This window comes from Podarcis filfolensis (assembly GCF_964270895.1).
Source record: "Podarcis filfolensis genome assembly, chromosome: 8".
Lineage (NCBI taxonomy): Eukaryota > Metazoa > Chordata > Lepidosauria > Squamata > Lacertidae > Podarcis > Podarcis filfolensis.
In genome coordinates, this window is record NC_139611.1 from 81,628,634 (window position 1) to 81,648,507 (window position 19,874).

A 19,874-nucleotide genomic window follows, 5' to 3' on the forward strand; every position below is an offset into this window, starting at 1 on the left:
TATGCAGAATTGGACAAAATGACAGGAAGGATTCAAAACCTGCGGGACCAGAGATTTACATAAGATTGGAAGAAGTATATGAATTATTTGAAGAGCAACTGTAATCAACAAATTACGCTAGTAGGACTACAATAAGTTTTGTAAGGAGAAATATATGAAATATTGCAAAGAAGAGAAAGAAGAGAGATATTGGTTATGAGTTTGAAATAGGGAAGATAAGAAATGCATACTAAGAGGTTAGATTGGAAAATTTTCAGACAGGATTGATGGAAGTCAAAAAAATTTAATAAGATGTAAAAGTATGTTTAACTACTGTTGAAAATGATATGTTAAAAAACTAATAAAAATTTATGTATAAACAAGAGCCTCCTCTCCTTTGCTTTCCAGAGACTGGTATTCAGAAGTGTTTCTGTCTCCAGCTGCGGAAGCAGAGAACTGCCATCATGGCCAGAAGCCATCAACAGCCTTCACCCTGAATCGGTCCAATCCTCTTTTAAAGCCACATACATTGGTGGCCATCACTGCCTCCTGGGGAAGCGAGATCAACAGTTTAATGATGGACTGCATTACGAACATATCCTTTTGTCTGCCTTGAATCTTCCAACATTCATTTTCATTCTATGTCCCCAAATCCTTGTGTTAGGAGAGAGAGAGAAACAAACATCAGGAAGACTACTCTTCGCACAGAGATGGAAACAACAGGATATTCCAACGATTGAAGAATGGTAACAGAAAGTATTAGGGTATGCGGAAATAGCAAGGCTAACTGGAAGAATCCAACAGCAGGATGATGAGAAATTCCAAAAGGAATGGTCCAAATTTATGGTATACTTCAAGAAAACTGTACATCAATAAAGACACTCACAGGACTGAAATAAAACTCGTAACGTTTATTGTAAACGTTTGGTTAGACCACAAGACGTAATGCTGTAACATAATAAGGAATGTATGTTTAAAGTAGAATACAGACATTTATTAAGGAGTTATAGACATTTATAGAATGCATATATAGTAAACACGCTTAAGAGCAATGTAGAGAAGCCAGAAGAGGGGTGGAGGGAAGTTAATTGGGATAAGATATAGATTTAAAGGAGAATAATATTGTTAATCTGTATTGTGTTTAAGATATTTGGAAAAAAATTAATAAAAATTATTGGGGGGGGGAGAGAGAGAAACAACTTTCCTCTACCCTGTGCATAATTTTTTAAGCTTCTATCATGTCAGCTCTCACTTGCCTTTGTCTAAACTGAAAAGACCCATATGCTACAACCTTTCCACATAGGAGAGTCGCTTCATCCCCTTGATCATTTCGGTCGATTTTTCCCTGAACCTTTTCCAACTCTGCAGTGTCCATTCTGAGGCAACCAGAACTGCACACAGTATTCCAAATGCACTTGCACCATAGATCTGTGTAATGCCATTACGGTATCAGCAGTGAATATTTTTCACCAAGTGCAAGGGCAAGCCTTCTTCTGTAGCTTGGTGCCTTCCAGATGTTCTGGACTATCGCTCCCACTAACCCAGCCAGCAAACATCTGGAGGGCAAAAGGTTGGGAAAGGCACTGCTAAGAAATTGAGGAAGGCCACAGGCCGCATGGAAAGCAACCTCCAATTCTATGAAACCTGAAACAGGACATTCCACCAGCATGGAGAAGAAGCGCAGATAAACCAGCTGAACACAATGATTGATTGTATTCAAGTTTCTTATTTCTGGACCTAACAAGGCTGGGGTGGAGGGAGGCGAAGCAGCTTGGAAGAACGCATAAAATGTCAACTCCCCAAGCCCAGTCAAGCATGGTGGGAGCAAGGAAAACACATCCTACCACCGCCTCTGTCCTTGTTTCAGGGTAACCAGGGTCTCAGATGCACATTTCAGCATTACACGTGTGCTTGCGGGTGGTAGAAAACATTTCGTGACCTCTACGGCCCGTTTGGTTTCATAAGTGCCTGCTTCTCCTCCTGTGATCACAATCTCCTTGCAACACTCAGCTTATCGGCTGCAGAAAAGGGTAGAGAGACCAGGGGAAATTTTCCTGCTGTGTCCCATCGACACAAGGATATACACCTGCACAACAGGCCTTTCCTCCTCTCCCCCCAAATCTGCTCCGAAGGGTTAGGAGAACCCCTAGGACAGGTTCAGAGGGGGAGAATTTTCCACTGCACAGGCTGAAATCCTCATGCTGACCTAATGCTCTCCTTAGCGCCAGACTGGATTCTGCCCAGGGCACCCAAGCAACCAGTAACTGGTTCCATCAGTTTCCTGTTTCTTCTTTCCCACCTGCCTTTTCCCAACCCCATTTTCAGCCAGATCTAGGTTAGGTAGCTGCTTTGGTTTTCTCCTCCCCCTAGAAACCAAATGATGGCTTAATCCAGGCTGCAAAAGGATGGAGGCGCCTTTCTGCAATATTATCCTCCCTGCAAGGTCTCAAGGTTATCCTCCCTGTATGGCCCCAACGAACAGTGGTGTTTTTTGTGTGTGTTTTGCTTTTTTTTTTTTAAATGGCTGAGCCATGGGGGAAGTCCAAAGCATCTCTCACTCCTGGCATCCTGCATTTCCAGGTTAATCAGCTGGCATCGTATGGGATGCTCAGTGGCAGATGGAAACGAAGGCTGGCAGCTCTTGTTATCCGGCGCTGACTAACTGAGATGGCAAAAGCCTTGGGAGGAAAGAGACTAATCAGAGGCCGGATCTGGGAGCTCGGGGAGGAGAAAGGAGGGGGCTGCAAGGCCAGGCTCTCAAAATAGCTACCCGCAGTGCGAGGGGGGGGGGAAGGAGGGCACAAACACAGGCCACACAGAATTGTCCCATTAAGCCATGGGGCAAACCAACCTACTCCCTGGGGGATATTGCCTATCCTGTGTCAGAAGTGTCGTGCTGGATCACACCAACGATCTACCTCGAGGTTGGCTCACCTGCAGCCCTCCAGACTTATATATCTATTTATTTGATTTATATACATTGGTGGCTCGGGTTACATACGCTTCAGGTTACATATGCTTCAGGTTACAGACTCTGCTAACCCAGAAATAGTACCTCGGGTTAAAAACTTTGCTTCAGGATGAGAACAGAAATCGTGCAGCGGCAGCGCATTAGCAACAGGAGGCCCCATTAGCTAAAGTGGTGCTTCAGGTTAAGAACAGTTTCAGGTTAAGAACGGACCTCCAGAACGAATTAAGTTCTTAACCCGAGGTACCACTGTACAGTGGTACCTCGGGTTGAGAACGGGATCCGTTCCGGAGGCCCGTTTGCAACCTGAAAGGAAAGCAACCCACTTCTGCACATGCGCGTGATGTCATTTTGCGCGTCTGTGCATGCGGCAAAACCCAGAAGTAACCCTTTCCGGTACTTCCAGGTCACTACAGGACGCAACCTCAAAATGCTCAACCTGAAGCAAACGTAACATGAGGTATGCCTGTACTTCCCTTCATCGCAAGATTTCAGGGCGGTTCACAATACAAGGTAAAAACACAAGTAAACAGTTACAACAAGGAAAAAATAATGCCCCCTTCCCCCCCCAAAAAAAACCATGTAAAAGGCTGTAGAATATCAATCACCCAAAGGCCTGGTTGAAGAGGAATGTTTTTGCCTGGTACTGAAAGATATGTAAGGAAGGCACCAGGCGAGTCTCCCTGGGGAAAGAAGCCCACAAACAGGGAGCCACCGCAGAAAAGGCCCCGTTCTTGTGCTGCCACCCTTGTGTGGAGGAGGCACATGGAGAAGGGCCTCATGAAACTGGCAGCCATCATGTACCACAAGAGAAGGCCTAGGAAATCAAGAACAGCTCTGCAGGATCATACCAAAGGCTCATCTTGTCTAGCACCCTGTTCTTTCAGAGGGGCGTAGGAACAACAGCAGCGAATGGGAAAGAGGGAGAGGGTCAGCCAGCCTGCTAGAAAGATCCCTGTTCCTCAGTAGGTAAACAGAACAGGTAGGAGGTGAGCTTGGACTGCAGGGGAAGGATGCTCTGTGCATGGCTCTGGGAGGGCACTGCCATGTAATCCTGCCATGCAGCCTTCCTGGGTGCCAGGAGACCCACCTCCCAAGCTGCACCCACAAGCGGTCTCATTTAGCTCTCAGGTGTGAAACAGCTCTATAACAGCAGCAGGACATTTACAAGAGGGTTAACTGATTTATTTATTTTTGTGCATCTATTCTGCAATATGTTACTGATGCAATTACATCTATGCTGCAGCACCCAGCAACCATTCTGCTTTATTAGACGGATGCAGGTGGCGCTGTGGGTTGAACCACAGAGCCTAGGACTTGCCGATCAGAAGGTCGGCGGTTCGAATCCCCACGACAGGGTGAGCTCCCGTTGCTCGGTCCCTGCTCCTGCCAACCTAGCAGTTCAAAAGCACGTCAAAGTGCAAGTAGATAAATAGGTACCGCTCCGGCCGGAAGGTAAACGGCATTTCCGTGCACTGCTGTGGTTCGCCAGAAGTGGCTTAGTCATGACCCGGAAGCTCTACGCCGGCTCCCGTGGCCAATAAAGCGAGATGAGCGCCGCAACCCCAGAGTCAGCCACGACTGGACCTAATGGTCAGGGGTCCCTTAACCTTTTTAACTGGCAAGCAGTTTCTGGCAAGACTCTGGAGACCTCAGAGATACCCTACAGAGTTACTACAACCCCAAGGACAGAGCATCAGACATCTCTGTGCTTTACTCAACTTCCATCTTAGCTGCAGGATGGCCTGGGGCAAGTCAGCCTTCCTCACAAGTCCTGCTTCCCAGGGCTCCCCTCCTGCCTCACGGGATTTCTCAAAGCCAAGGAGATGAGGAAATTAGCCTCCATCTTGAATGTTAGGGTACAGAGCCAGTCGGGAATCTTAACTGCCGTATTTTTCGCTCTATAAGACGCACCAGACCACAAGACGCACCTAGTTTTTGGAGGAGGAAAACAAGAAAAAAAATATTCTGAATCCCAGAAGCAAGAGGGATCGCTGCGCAGTGAAAGCAGCAATCCCTCTTGCTGTTCTGGCTTCTGGGATAGCTGCGCAGCCTCCATTTGCTCCATAAGATACACACACATTTCCCCTTACTTTTTAGGAGGGAAAAAGTGAGTCTTATAGAGCAAAAAATACGGTAATGAAACCTGATTAAGTTTGCAGGGAAGACGGTTCTGTGTTTCTCCACCCCTCACTGCCAGGCTGGAGGGGCCATGAAGCCAGGCAAGCAACCTCGCCGCGGGCAAAATGAAAGAGCGCACCGCTCTCCAAACGAAACTGCATTAATTCCCTCCGAGCCCCTGTATATTCAGATTTGATAAAACACCGCGGCACCCGGAGTTAATCTCTCCCGCACCACATTTAAGCTCCGTCAGAAACGGCAGCGCTGTCATTTGTCACCGGAAGAAACAAACAGATAAACTGCGCCACTTTGGAAACGGGTGGGAATCTGCCAATTACGACCCCGTGGCCTAGCTGCCCTGGGACACTGATAGCTGGGATGCAGCTGATAATCCTAGACTGAATCCTAGATATCCCTCAAATATCTGACACAGCAGCAAGCAGCCGGATAGGTTTACTGATCAGGATTACTTATCTGCAGAGCTGGGACGACTTCCTGGTTCTCAAGGCAGGATATAAATTATGAAACTTGGGTGGGGGAAAGAACAGCCCCCCAAATCACAGCAACCCCCCCCCAACCTACTTCCAACAGAACTTTCTGGACCTTTTGGATTTTTTTTAATGTAACTATCTAAAGAATGGGCATCCTATTGATGTCACAAGATTTTGCAAAAATTAAAATCCAAGATTTTTAAAGTGGGCTAGGTTTGAGCTGTATAAGACGATTAAGCGCCCTGCTGATGAGCGGCAGGAGCGTCAGGAAAAGGTGTTGAAGCAAATGCTGTTATATATGCTGTAGGGATTTTTATTTTTATTTTTGGACAGTGGGGGTACAAAGATTTTCCTGCATTTGGCCAAAGTCCACACTCACTCCCTAATTCAGAATGCCTGCATCCCAAGAAGAATTGCTGCGATCAGCCAGAAAACAGCCCCATTTCTCTTTTCCGCAGAACACCTGGCAGAAGCTAATATTTCTCTCCCTCCCTCAAGCTTTTATTAATGGCTCTGGGTTGGCTGGAATGCTATTAGGCTGAACACCAATGGCAGCCACAAACCCAGTTGGCAGATGTATCCAGCAAAGACAACCGATTTAATGTGCCCCAGAGAAGCCCTTCCTTCCTTAACCCGTTTCTGCCTGGCCCCTATGACTTCCATTGTCTGCTTAATTGCAGTTTTTGTCCACATTCACCATCCTGATTATGCCAGAAGCAGATTAGCACAAGGAACCACCTCGACCAGAGACTCCACTTAAGTTAACGGCATCTGAGAGGTATGACCTATAGATTTTTGTTAAAACTGAGCTGGGGAAAAGATTACAGTGGTACCTCGGGTTAAGTACTTAACCGTTCTTAACCTGTAACTGTTCTTAACCTGAAGCACCACTTTAGCTAATGGGGCTTCCTGCTACTGCTGCTGCGCTGCTGGAGCACGATTTCTATTCTCATCCTGAAGCAAAGTTCTTAACCCAAGGTAATATTTCTGAGTCTGTAACCTGAAGCGTATGTAACCCAAGGTACCACTGTACTTGTAATTGTACGGTGGAATGTGCAATATCATAATATTTATTTACTTTTACTCACAAAAAATACCATCATCTGTGATCAGGAATCAGCAATCAGCAATCCTGGGCTAGATCTGACCACTGTCCTCCTCGTTATTCACTCTCAGTCTTCCTCCAATCCATCCATAAAATGGGTAGATGGATGCAACAGGCGGAGCAGAAGAGGAACAGGGGAGTATGCAAGCAAGCTGAACAGCTCTCCACAACCCCCACCCCACCCCTGTCCACCCCAACCATTTTCAAAACGGGCTTTCAAAGAAGAGAAGGATGGATTCCTCCCTCCATTTCTAAATCATCTCTTTCTTCCTTGGATACAGCAGTTTGGGAGAAAGAGGGAGCTCCATCTGCCACCACCAACCCGCTTTCAAGTTGGATGCTTGCAAAATTAGTTGCTGACCAGGATGTTGACATTACAGAATTTTGCATGAATACGGCTGCAAGTCAGTGGGGAGGAATCTGTGGATGCTGAGGAACCTTTGGCCCCAGAATTGTTAATTGGCCCACCCCTGCCCTTCACAGAGAAATGAGATTCCTAAGAACTGAGCTGCATAGCCTAAAACAGCCCTGTTTCAATAATACTTTTTTTTTTTGAAGTGCTTCTGCCACCTGCTGGCCTTAACATCTGCACATTTACTTTTATTTCCCTCACCAGCGCGAACCCTTGCAAGGTGCCTTTGCCAACCTGACGCCCTCCAGATGTTGTTGAACATCTGGCGACGGGCTTTCGGACAGCGGGAAAGAGCTAGGTTCCTCCACAAGAGGAAAAATGCTTCTAAATAATAATAATAATTAATAATAATAATAATAATTTATTAATTATACTCCACCCATCTGGCTGGGTTTCCACAGCCAATCTGGGCGGCTTCCAACAGAACACTAAAATACAATAACCTATTAAACATTAAAAGCTTCCCTAAACAGGGCTGCTCCTAAGAAGGCGCACAGGACTTAAACCACTTCACGCTTCCTCCAACTTATGAGTGGCTGAAAGAATCACTGCCTTAAAATCCTTCCCCTCAGGCAGGCCAGAGGTTGGATCCTGCCCGAAGCCTCATTCACCGTTTCGCTGGCCAGAATGCTACACACCAGAAGACGACATTTTTCCAAAACCGATGAGAAGGTCTTGCGCAGGGAAAGGCCCCAGGGGAACCCATATTTTATAGACACAGGACTAAGGAGAAGGTGGGGAGTCCATCAAAGATCACATTGTGGTGCAGTTGGCAATCGTACCTGACTGTTGGCAGGGCTGGTGGAAGTTGGGAGTCCAACGTTTGTAGGCCCACAGGTCCCCCAGCCCTCACAGAAGGGAATAGTCTCAGAAAGGGTAATTGCAAGTTCAAGGAAACCTTGGCCCGGTTTGACTCAGAGGTGCAATATTGGCACGTCTCTGCTGAAGGGCAACTGCCCTGGAATCGTGGCTTCAGGACTTTCGTCCCCAGGAACCGCTTCTCTACCCCCACGACTGAAAAACAATCCAGCATCTGAGGCCATCTGTATCTCAGACGCTTTAGCAATAAAGACTTCCTGATCGCTCGCAGCAATTTGCACTCATTACCTCCGTAACTGCTAGAACAATCTGACAAGGTGCCCCGGTACGAAGTCTATCTTTAATCGCCGGCAGATGGGAGCCTGAGCAGAGGTGTGCATGTGTGTGTCAGAGACAGACAGACAGACAGACAGACAGACAGACAATGCAAAGCAAAAGTGCACCATTCTGCCTCTTTGGTCATTTTCATGAGAGGGACTCTTGCCTCTTGGCTGGGGCTGCCATAGAGAATGCCCTCTTAAGTTGTGGAACTTCTTTCCCACAGAAGTGGATCCAGCACCTTCGCTATCCTGTTTCGGTCAAACGCTGAAGGTGCCTCTGACACCTGAATTGCATACAGTGGTACCTCGGGTTAAGAACTTAATTCGTTCCGGAGGTCCATTCTTAACCTGAAACTGTTCTTAACCTGAAGCACCACTTTAGCTAATGGGGCCTCCCGCTGCCGCACGATTTCTGTTCTCATCCTGAAGCAAAGTTCTTAATCCGAGGTACTATTTCTGCGTTAGCGGAGTCTGTAACCTGAAGTGTATGTAACCTGAAGTGTATGTAACCCAAGGTACCACTGTATTTTTAGGAGCCACCATATTTTGGTAATTTCAGGTTGCTTCAAACCGTTTTCAATGTTGTATTTTAAATTACTATTGTTAGGGTCATTTACTATTATTATATTGCCCGTCTAAGACCTCAAAGTGAGTTGCAACACAATATTAATATCCTGCACAGTATTACACAACATTAAAAACAGTTGGAAGCGACTTGCCATCACAGATATATGGTGGGTCCTGAAAACATGTGTCTTCCGTGTTAAAGGCCAGAGCTAAGAGGTGGGTCTTCAGCGTTTGGTGAAAGTTGTATTGAAAGCTGTATTGAAGGTGTCAGATACACATCTGCGGGGTGGGAGTTCCACAACTTAGGGGGCGCCATCCTCCAACAAACAAAAGGGCCCTCTCTGTCAATCTCAGGGGTCAGCAAACATTTTCAGCAGGGGGCCGGTCCACTGTCCCTCAGACCTTGTGGGGGGCCAGGCTATATTTCGATGGGGTGTGTGTGAACGAATTCCTATGCCCCCCACAAGTAACCCAGAGATGCATTTTAAATAAAAGGACACATTCTACTCGTGTAAAAACACGCTGATTCCCGGACCATCCGCAGGCTGGATTTAGAAGGTGATTCGGCCAGATCTGGCCCGCAGGCCTTAGTTTGCCTCCCCATGGTTGATCTCATCACCTAAGAGGGAAGGAGGTGGCTTTTCACGTATTTAGAGCCTGTGTCATTTACAGCTTTAAACAAAAATATGAGCACCTTGAACTGGGCCTAGAAATGAACCGGCAACTGGTACAGATGTTTTAAAACTGGGGTTGCATGTGATCTCAAGGGAATCCCAGCCAGCAATCTAGCTGTTATCACTGTCCTTGGGACCTCTGGGTGAAGGGCAGGTTATAATAATAATAATAAAAATAAAAATAATAATAATACACAGAAAGGATACAGAGCCAGCATCTGTGACTACCTGAAGCACAACCGTAATAGAGGAACGGGGATGAAGGGTTCCCAGGACCACTGCCTCGCACGTCTTCTTGATCATCTGCTCTCGGCTTCTCTCATAGACACCTGGGCGGGAGGAAAGCAAAGAGCACTGCAGGTGAGCCCCAGCGAAACACGAGGCTCAAAGCAATCATCTTCTGAAAGGTCACACTGCCGAGGCTCAAGCGTCGGGGCTGCCTTGTCGGATCAGACTAATATTCATCCAATTCCCTAACAGCAGCTCGCTGGATGTTTCTAGGCAACGCAGCAGGTTATGGAAAATGATGGCCTTTTACCTTGCTGTGTGGCCTCGGCTGCAGACTGCCACTGCATATGGAGGTTCTATTTATCCATGATGCACCATTTTTGAGGGAAGCCGGAAAATTCTCCAGCGTCCATGGGGCTAGGAATTCAAAGCATTATATTCTACTGTGCCTTAGGTTTATATTGGCCCTGAGCAACAGGGAGTCTTAAGTGGGGTTTATACATTCAGCAGAACGCAATGGGAAGGCTTTTCCTTCAGCTGGCAGGTGCTGGTGACCTGCCTAAATGCTCTACAACAAAAGAATAGTGCTCAGATGCATTACTGACTATGTCTCTGACTATGGAACCAGAGCGCAGTCATTATGGCTGGTAATCACTGACAAGAGTTATCTCCCATGTCCAATCCTCTCCCCAATCCACTTTTAAATATCCACATTGGTGGCTCCTGTGGGAGTGAGTTCCATAGTTTCAACTAGGCACTGTGTGAAGCAGCCCTGCAAATGTTGAGACATGCATTCTGTCACCTGAAATGGTTAAATCCAGGAAATTCCACCACACACACCCCACCCCAGGTCCTACAGTATGACACAAAACAGCCGCCCACATCGCAAATTCTATTAATGGCTGCTGTCTTGATCCCAAAGGGCAGGTACATACGCAGATAAAATTCTATTTTTTATTGGATGCTTTGTTGTTGCTTAGTCGTTTAGTCGTGTCCGACTCTTCGTGACCCTGTGGACCAGAGCACGCCAGGCACTCCTGTCTTCCACTGCCTCCCGCAGTTTGGTCAGACTCATGTTTGTAGCTGCGAGAACACTGTCCAACCATCTCGTCCTCTGTCGTCCCCTTCTCCTTGTGCCCTCCATCTTTCCCAACATCAGGGTCTTTTCCAGGGAGTCTTCTCTTCTCATGAGGTGGCCAAAGTATTGGAGCCTCAGCTTCACGATCTGACCTTCCAGTGAGCACTCAGGGTTGATTTCCTTCAGAATGGATAGGTTTGAACTTCTTGCAGTCCATGGGACTCTCAAGTGTCTCCTCCAGCACCATAATTCAAAAGCATCAATTCTTCGGCGATCAGCCTTTTTTATGGTCCAGCTCTCACTTCCATACATCACTACTGGGAAAACCACAGCTTTAACTATACGGACCTTTGTCAGCAAGGTGGATAGTTTCAGATAAAGTCAGGAGCATGGGAAAGACCCCAGCTCATTGGCAGAGTATCTGCTTTGCATGTAGAATGTTCCCAGTTCAGCATCTCCAGGTAGTTTCTGGGAGAGGCTGTCTGTCTGAAATCCTGGAGAGAGCAGGTGCCAGTCAGTGTGTAGATAACACTGAGCTAGATGGACCTAGTGGTGTGACTCTGTATAAGGTAGCTTCTTATGTCCCTATACAGGCTTTCAGGTTCCACAGAACCTTTCATGCCCAACAAAGATTTCTGTGAAACTCAAAATCTTGCACATCAGAAGCTACTCTCCTTAAGTACAAAGGACCTAAAGACACACACATGTCCAGACACACTTCTCTTCCTCTTTTACCACTAATACCGTCAAGTCTGCAAATAGGATCAGCAGGATTTACTTTTTTTAAAAGCTCTTCTGAAAAGGAAAGGAAACAAATTCTTTTGTTTCTTAATTTAATTATTCACAGCAAAGCCAGCTCCCTCTGGAGGTTTCACATGCACTGAAAGTCTCAGCGGGTGGGGAAAAAAGGAAGGGAGAAATTCTTTTTTTCTCTCTGATGCCAGCAATTTTCTTTTGTGAGCTCCCTGTGGAGGGAACAAGATATCCAGATGGTATCACTGCAGGATACCAGATGGCCCAGTTGGTTATGAAGATAACAGCTCATCTCACCTTTTGATTATGCTAGTTCCTGGGGGTGGGGGAAGGAGATGAATGGTGAGCACACATGCTAAATTTAAATTAGAACAACACGGGGACGAGTTTTGAGTTTTCACTTGCTAACACTGCCATGCAGACATTTTGGAAATGGATATAATGAAAGATTTAACAAAGGTGACACACGTCGAGCGTCCCACTCAGGAGACGCAGAGCAGTTTTAACTCAATGACATCACACTAAGGCATAGTTTATTGTGACAAGAACAAATCATTCCCCCAAGCATTCCCCAAACCCTTCCGGCACGGCCACAAGGAGAAAACGTTCACTTCCATTTTGATTACCCACCACTGGTCTGAAACAACAAGCGGTCATTGATGCAGATGATGAGTTGGGTGTGAACCATGCCATCTTCAAAGCAGGTGTTATGAAGCTAGCTTCTTTAAACAAGCCATAGTGGACATTTAACCACAGTAGTGATGTATGGAAGTGAGAACTGGACCACAAAGAAGGCTGATCGCCAAAGAATTGATGCTTTTGAATTATGGTGCTGGAGGAGACTCTTGAGAGTCCCACGGACTGCAAAAAGATCAGACCTATCCATTCTGAAGGAAATCAGCCCTGAGTGCTCACTGGAAGGACAGATCGTGAAGCTGAGGCTCCAATACTTTGGCCACCTCATGAGAAGACAAGACTCCCTGGAAAAGACCCTGATGTTGGGAAAGATGGAGGGCACAAGGAGAAGGGGACGACAGAGGACAAGAAGGTTGGACAGTGTTCTCGAAGCTACCAGCATGAGTTTGACCAAACTGCTGGAGGCAGTGGAAGACAGGAATGCCTGGCGCGCTCTGGTCCATGGGGTCACGAAGAGTCGGACACGACTAAATGACTAAACAACAACAAACCACAGTTTAGGGTTTAGGCGACACACTAAATTGTGATCAAGTGAAATCAGAAGTTTCTAATCTCTTCCTTGCGGTCACGCCAGAGGAGAGGGGAAGAAGGAGTGTATGACCCCCAAGGCTCACTGTAGCTTGTTGAATACAGAAGGTAAACACTTTCATCTTCTGTTGAAGGATCTCAGCAGCAGAGCTGGGAAATCAAGTACCTATGACTGTCTTACTGGGTTAGAAATACAGCTAACTGTACCTTGCACCCAGACACTGCAAGTAATCGGTTGTGTCCATCCTTCTGGACACTAGTTCCCAGTGCCAACCCAGTAAAAATGATTAATTGAATTCCCATCCCATCCCATCCCACCTTTGTCCTCTGACCCAGGATGGTTTACATGATGGGAGATTTACGTCAGGCATAGGCAAACTCCCCCCCCCAGATGTTTGGGGCTACAATTCCCATCATCCCTGACCACTGGTCCTGTTAGCTCGGGATGATGGGAATTGTAGTCCCAAACATCTGGAGGGCTGGAGTTTGCCTATGCCTGATTTAGGTGAACAGGGAAGGGTGCGGGGCATCATAGGGCTGTGGAAACTAGCTCTGCCTGCTGGCCACAAACCCCACCAGCTATGCATTTCACAAATGAATTAGTTCAGCATGCATACCAATATACAAACGTGCAGCACCTTCGTAGATTGGATGAGGACCTCCCCTAGCACAGAGTTAGTATAAACATGGGGGTCTCTCCACACCCGCGTTGAACATGCAATTAGTGCAAGGGAAGAACTACCCTGCCTGTCAATATTATGTTGATGTTGTTTAGTCGTTTAGTCGTGTCCGACTCTTCGTGACCCCATGGACCAGAGCACGCCAGGCACTCCTGTCTTCCACTGCCTCCCGCAGTTTGGTCAAACTCAGGCTGGTAGCTTCGAGAACACTGTCCAAACATCTTGTCCTCTGTCGTCCCCTTCTCCTTGTGCCCTCCATCTTTCCCAAGTCTTCTCTTCTCATGAGGTGGCCAAAGTCTTGGAGCCCCAGCTTCAGGATCTGTCCTTCCAGTGAGCACTCAGGGCTGATTTCCTTCAGAATGGAGAGGTTTGATCTTCTTGCAGTCCATGGGACTCTCAAGAGTCTCCTCCAGCACCATAATTTAAAAGCATCAATTCTTCGGTGATCGGCCTTCTTTATGGTCCAGCTCTCACTTCCATACATCACTACTGGGAAAACCATAGTTGCCACCTAAGGACCACCATTAGTTGTTGCCATCTGGTCTGTCTTGAGAAACAATGGAGTAAGCCTCTGGGGGTGAAATCAATTCTGGGAGGTTAGGTAGTTACAATGGAATGGTCTCAGTAGTGGGGCGCACATTTTTATTCTTATTTATGTATGATAACTGGGACATCACTACTGGAAAAACCATAGCTTTTACTATAGGGACCTTTGTTGGCAAGGTGATGTCTCTGCTTTTTAAGATGCTGTCTAGGTTTGTCCTTGCTTTTCTCCCAAGAAGCAGGCATCACAAATGCTTCACTCGACCCCTCCTTTTGTCTTTTTAACTCCCTCCCCGAAAGAAATTCCCAAATCGCAGCATGCAAATACAGTATTAGAACGTGATGTCTATTCATTTAAAAGAACCCCCACATTAGCGAGTAGGCCTGCACGCCCCGACTTTGCTCCGACTATACAAATTTTGGGTCAAAGCAACTCCCAAAAGGGGATATATGAGTCGGTTTGCAATACTTCTCACCTGGTAGACCCACTTTGGGCCTCAGAAGCACTTCCAGGGTAGCTTTATCATAGATCTCTTTGCTGACCTTGACTTCAGTTGGCCCGTACACTCCAACTAGTACTGAAGTGTCCCCTGGAAAAAAACAGGGGAGGGGGGGCATGAACAATTTGGCCTAATTTGGTGATGAAACAGTCACCATCCAGCTCCCCGCTCCCCTAACTGCTACCGTAGAAGCAGCAGACGGACTCTCTTGCCCTTGAAGGGAGGAGAGAAGAAAGAAGTCTGAGGAACAGTTCACTATCCAGCTGCCCCGAGGGGAGGGAAAAGAAGCAGCCACAGCTTTTTTCTAAACCAAACTAGTTGCCTTTTCCATTCTGTTTATTTCTTTTTTCCAGCACAAGGTGGTTCATTAGGGCAAATGAGGCCCTGCCTCAGCAACTGCAGTCTGCCCTTACCCATAACTGGCAACTTTTCCCTTTTCTTGCAAGGAATTCTATTTGGAATAAGGGAATTTCCCTTTAAAAAAGGGAAACGTTGACAGCTATGCCCTTACCCAGCCCCCTCCAGCCTGCTTTCTTATTTACAAGCAGTTCTGAGTGTAGCACTGCCTCCTAATTTCATAAAAGGGACCCCAGAGGGTCATCTAGCCCAACCCCCTGCAATGGAGGAATCTCAACTAGTAAGCACCCATGACAGATCCAACCTCTGCTTAAATTCCTCCAAGATAGTAGAGTCCACCACCTCCTAAGGGAGTTTGCTCCACTATCAAACTGCTCTTACTGTCAGAAAGTTCTCCATGACTTTTAGTCCAAATCTCCTTTCTTGTAACTTGAATCCATTTGGTTTGGGTCCTACCGTGCAGAACAGGGTCAGCAAACTTTTTCAGCAGGGGGCTGGTCCACTGTCCTTCACACCTTCTGGGGGGCTGGACTATATTTTTTGGGGGGGGGGATGAACAAATTCCTATGCCCCACAAATAACCCAGAGATGCATTTTAAATAAAAGGGCACATTCTACTCATGTAAAAACACGCTGATTCCCGGACCATCCATGGGCCGGATTTAGAAGGCGATTGGGCCAGATCCGGCCCCTGGGCCTTAGCTTGCCTCCCCATGGTCCAGAGCAAGAGAAAGCAAGCTTGCTCCATCTTCCAAATGACAGGCCTTCACATATTTGAAAATGGCTACTCTATCTCCTCTCAGTCTCCTCTTTTCCAGAATGAACATCTCCCTCAACCATTCCTCTTAAGACTTGGTTTCACTCCCTTGATCCTCCCCCTTAGTTTTGGCATTGCCATTACAGAACTCATTTAAGGACGTGGACGGGGGCCAAACTAGCTTTAGTTGGCTGTGCTTGTCATTGGCTCTGGCAGCGCCTACTGCTGGGTTCTCTGCCTTCCACCCTATCCTTCTCAATGGGCACCAGCCACCACAGACAGAATCCTACAAGCAAGACATGGGAGTAACAGTGCTCTCCTGCTTGTGATCCCTGGCAAGTTGCATACAGAGGCACACTGCCTTTGATACACAAGGCCAACATGACTAGCAGCCAGCGATACCCTAAAGGTAAAGGGAACCCTGACCATTAGGTCCAGTCGTGGCCGACTCTGGGGTTGCGGCGCTCATCTCGCTTTATTGGCCAAGGGAGCCGGTGTACAGCTTCTGGGTCATGTGGCCAGCATGACTAAGCCGCTTCTGGCGAACCAGAGCAGCGCACGGAAACACCGTTTACCTTCCCGCTGGAGGTAAACTATTTATCTACTTCACTTTGACGTGCTTTTGAACTGCTAGGTTGGCAGGAGCAGAGACCGAGCAACGGGAGCTCACCCCATTGCAGGCATTCGAACCGCCAACCTTCGGATCGGCAAGCCCTAGGGTCTGTGGTTTAACCCACAGCACCACCCGCGTCCCAACGATACCCTATCCATCCTGAATGTGCCTAATTCCCCTTTTAAGCCATACAAGTTGGTGGTCTACCACCAAACCATGGGGTAGCAAATTCTGTAATTTAACCATAACCTACCAGGGTTAACTTGCGGGGAGAGCAGGGGTTCCCCTCACTCAATTTTAATCAACATGGAGTATGGAGCAAGCTTCTTTTCTCCAGCTATGGAGGGTAGGACCCGAACCAATGGATTCAAGTTACAATAAAGGCGATTCTGACAAAGTATCAGGAAAAACTTTCTGACAGTAGGGCATAGAATCATAGAGTTGGAAGAGACCACAAGGGCCATCGAGTCCAACCCCCTGCCAAGCAGGAAACACCATCAGAGCACTCCTGACATATGGTTGTCAAGCCTCTGCTTAAAGACCTCCAAAGAAGGAGACTCCACCACACTCCTTGGCAGCAAATTCCACTGTCGAACAGCTCTTACTGTCAGGAAGTTCTTCCTAATGTTTAGGTGGAATCTTCTTTCTTGTAGTTTGGATCCATTGCTCCGTGTCCGCTTCTCTGGAGCAGCAGAAAACAACCTTTCTCCCTCCTCTATGTGACATCCTTTTATATATTTGAACATGGCTATCATATCACCCCTTAACCTCCTCTTCTCCAGGCTAAACATGCCCAGCTCCCTTAGCCGTTCCTCATAAGGCATCGTTTCCAGGCCTTTGACCATTTTGGTTGCCCTCCTCTGGACACGTTCCAGTTTGTCAGTGTCCTTCTTGAACTGTGGTGCCCAGAACTGGACACAGTACTCCAGGTGAGGTCTGACCAGAGCAGAATACAGTGGCACTATTACTTCCCTTGATCTAGATGCTATACTCCTATTGATGCAGCCCAGAATTGCATTGGCTTTTTTAGCTGCCGCGTCACACTGTTGGCTCATGTCAAGTTTGTGGTCAACCAAGACTCCTAGATCCTTTTCACATGTAGTGCTCTCAAGCCAGGTGTCACCCATCTTGTATTTGTGCCTCTCATTTTTTTTGCCCAAGTGCAATACTTTACATTTCTCCCTGTTAAAATTCATCTTGTTTGTTTTGGCCCAGTTCTCTAATCTGTCAAGGTCGTTTTGAAGTGTGATCCTGTCCTCTGGGGTGTTAGCCACCCCTCCCAGTTTGGTGTCATCTGCAAATTTGATCAGGATGCCCTTGAGTCCATCATCCAAGTCGTTGATAAAGATGTTGAATAAGACAGGGCCCAAGACAGAACCCTGTGGCACCCCACTAGTCACTCTTCTCCAGGATGAAGAGGAACCATTGATGAGCACCCTTTGGGTTCGGTCAGTCAGCCAGTTACAAATCCACTGAGTGGTAGCATAGTCAAGACCGCATTTTACCAGCTTCTTTACAAGAATATCATGGGGCACCTTGTCAAATGCCTTGCTGAAATCAAGGTAGGCTACATCCACTGCGTTCCCTTCATCTACCAGGCTTGTAATTCTGTCAAAAAACGAGATCAGGTTCGTCTGACATGACTTATTTTTCAGAAATCCATGCTGACTATTGGTGATCACAGCATTCCTTTCTAGGTGCTCACAGACTGTTTGCTTAATGATCTGCTCCAGAATCTTCCCTGGTATTGATGTCAGACTGATTGGGCGGTAATTATTTGGGTCCTCTCTTTTCCCCTTTTTGAAAAGTAGGGGTTGTTGCTCAATAGAGTGGACTCCCTTGGGAGGTTCTGGATTCTATTTCACTGGAGCAGAGATTGGGTGGCCATCTGTCATGGATGTTTTAGCTGAGATTCCTGCAATGCAGGGGGTTGGACTAGATGACCCTCGGGACCCCTTCCAACTTTGCAGTTCTATGATCTATAAGCTCTGTTTTGGAGAGGGGTTAGGAAAGCAAAGGGTATTAAGTATTAAGCATCTGGTATTCGGGCTAAGAAAGGAGCCTGGGAGATCTGAGACTAAAGACCAGAGTTCCAGACTGGAAGTAGGAGCAACAGGGCGATATCGAAGGAAGAAAGACCCCGAGCCGAAGAGAAGCTCTCAGGAGCTTGGAAGGGGAGACCTGAGAAACACCCGTCTGGACCCCACACCTACGGAGTATCAATAGCGCTACTTAAGAGGATATAACCCAGAGATGGAGGAGCAGGAAGGTGGGGTGGGGGAAAGGAAGCCACGGCTGACCCTGCATCCAGGAGGCAGAGCCATCAGGACGGGACAGCAGTCCCTGCTCACACAGGATCCGGCGCAGCGCAGGGAGATCCCCAGAATCGAAGCGCTTCTGTTCGGTCTCCATCGCTCCGACCCGCCCACGTGGTTTCCCCCTTGATGCTTCCGGATCCGGGGTTTGACGGGGCGGAGCTACGGGAGCCGACGCCTCCTCTTAAAGCAACACCCACACCTAACCTTCTTAAGTCTTTCCGCTCTGAAGTTTCAAACAGATCGGGGTTGTCCACGCGAGACCTTGGTTCACTTTTGAACCCCCCTCCCCCTCTTCGCACGCCATGCCTTTCAAGCACATTCAAAAAAGCACAGCCTTTCCCGCAAAGAATTCTGGGTGCTGCAGTTTGCTAAGGGATGCTGGGAACAGGAGCTCTGTGAGGGGTAAACTACAAGGCCCAGAATCCTTTGAGGGAAAGGATGTGCCTCAAATGTGGTTTAAGAGTTCACACACATAAACAGAGAGAGCTTCATGAATTAGAAATAATGGTTCAGGAAGGGGGAAACTTGGGGTGTCCCCTAGGAATCAGTGTCTGAGTGTGGGGGGGTCATAATTAAGGGGAGGGAGTTGATTTCCCAGCATTCCCCTCTACGTCCTTACAAATTGCTACCTCACAAGGTTGTTGTAATCAAATAAATAAAATAATCAATTCAACAACAAATTAACATTTTGTTCCGCCTTAACTATACCAAATGTGACTGACAAACCGTAGCCTAAGTTTGGTTTGTTTGTGCTTATTGTCCTTCTGTGGAAAAACCTATATTTCTATTTTTTAATGTCCCTTGAAGACGGAGAAGCGATTCATAAACAGAACCAAATAAAATTTTACAATAAAAGTAAAAAATTAGGGGAAGGCCCACTCTCTGGGTTTAGGGCAGTGCAGGTGTGTCCCCTGCACAAGTCGCTGAGCAGAGGGGGCTCGAAGTAACAAAAACAACCTATATTTACGCAGGTGCCTGCTGAAAATATGTATAAAAAAGCAACTGCACCCAAAGGAATCACTGTGAAAATAAGAAATATTTAGGTGTGGGCGCCAAACGTCATCCTTGCCGAGGAAGGCCTATTGGCACAGTCTATCCCTGACCAGGTTGACCCTCAGAATAAATTCCTCCACAGGTTTTGCTGTGAGGATAAAACGGGGGTCTTGCTTCCACACACACACCCCAAATCACTTGGGGCCGGCGACTTATTTCCCTCTCCCTCTCTGCCTAATCTACCTCGCAGGGTCGTTGTGCGAGGTACAAGTGACAGAACAGGGTCCCAGAGGGAGGGAGAAAAAATCCAGAGGAGGGGAGAAGGACTCATCCCTCGGGATGGTTAGGACGATGATTAATAATAAATAATAATT

At 47.1% G+C, this 19,874-nt stretch overlaps 1 protein-coding gene across 2 annotated transcripts in view; it reads right to left on the bottom strand.

Annotated features, from left to right (window-relative positions):
• Positions 1-18,717, bottom strand: part of EXOSC5 (exosome component 5) — a 42,797-nt gene extending 24,080 nt beyond the window's left edge. The window contains exons 1-3 of one of the 2 annotated variants that reach the window (XM_083628039.1): positions 18,541-18,717; positions 14,439-14,552; positions 9,664-9,785 (exon numbers count right to left, since the gene is read on the bottom strand). In XM_083628039.1, coding sequence (XP_083484165.1) covers positions 9,664-9,785; positions 14,439-14,552; positions 18,541-18,601 — 297 coding nt within the window. In that variant the 5' untranslated portion in view covers positions 18,602-18,717. Of the gene's footprint in view, positions 1-9,663; positions 9,786-14,438; positions 14,553-18,489 lie in introns of both variants that reach the window. The other variant, XM_083628038.1, reaches the window with a different exon arrangement.
• Positions 18,718-19,874: the final 1,157 nt, after the last annotated feature.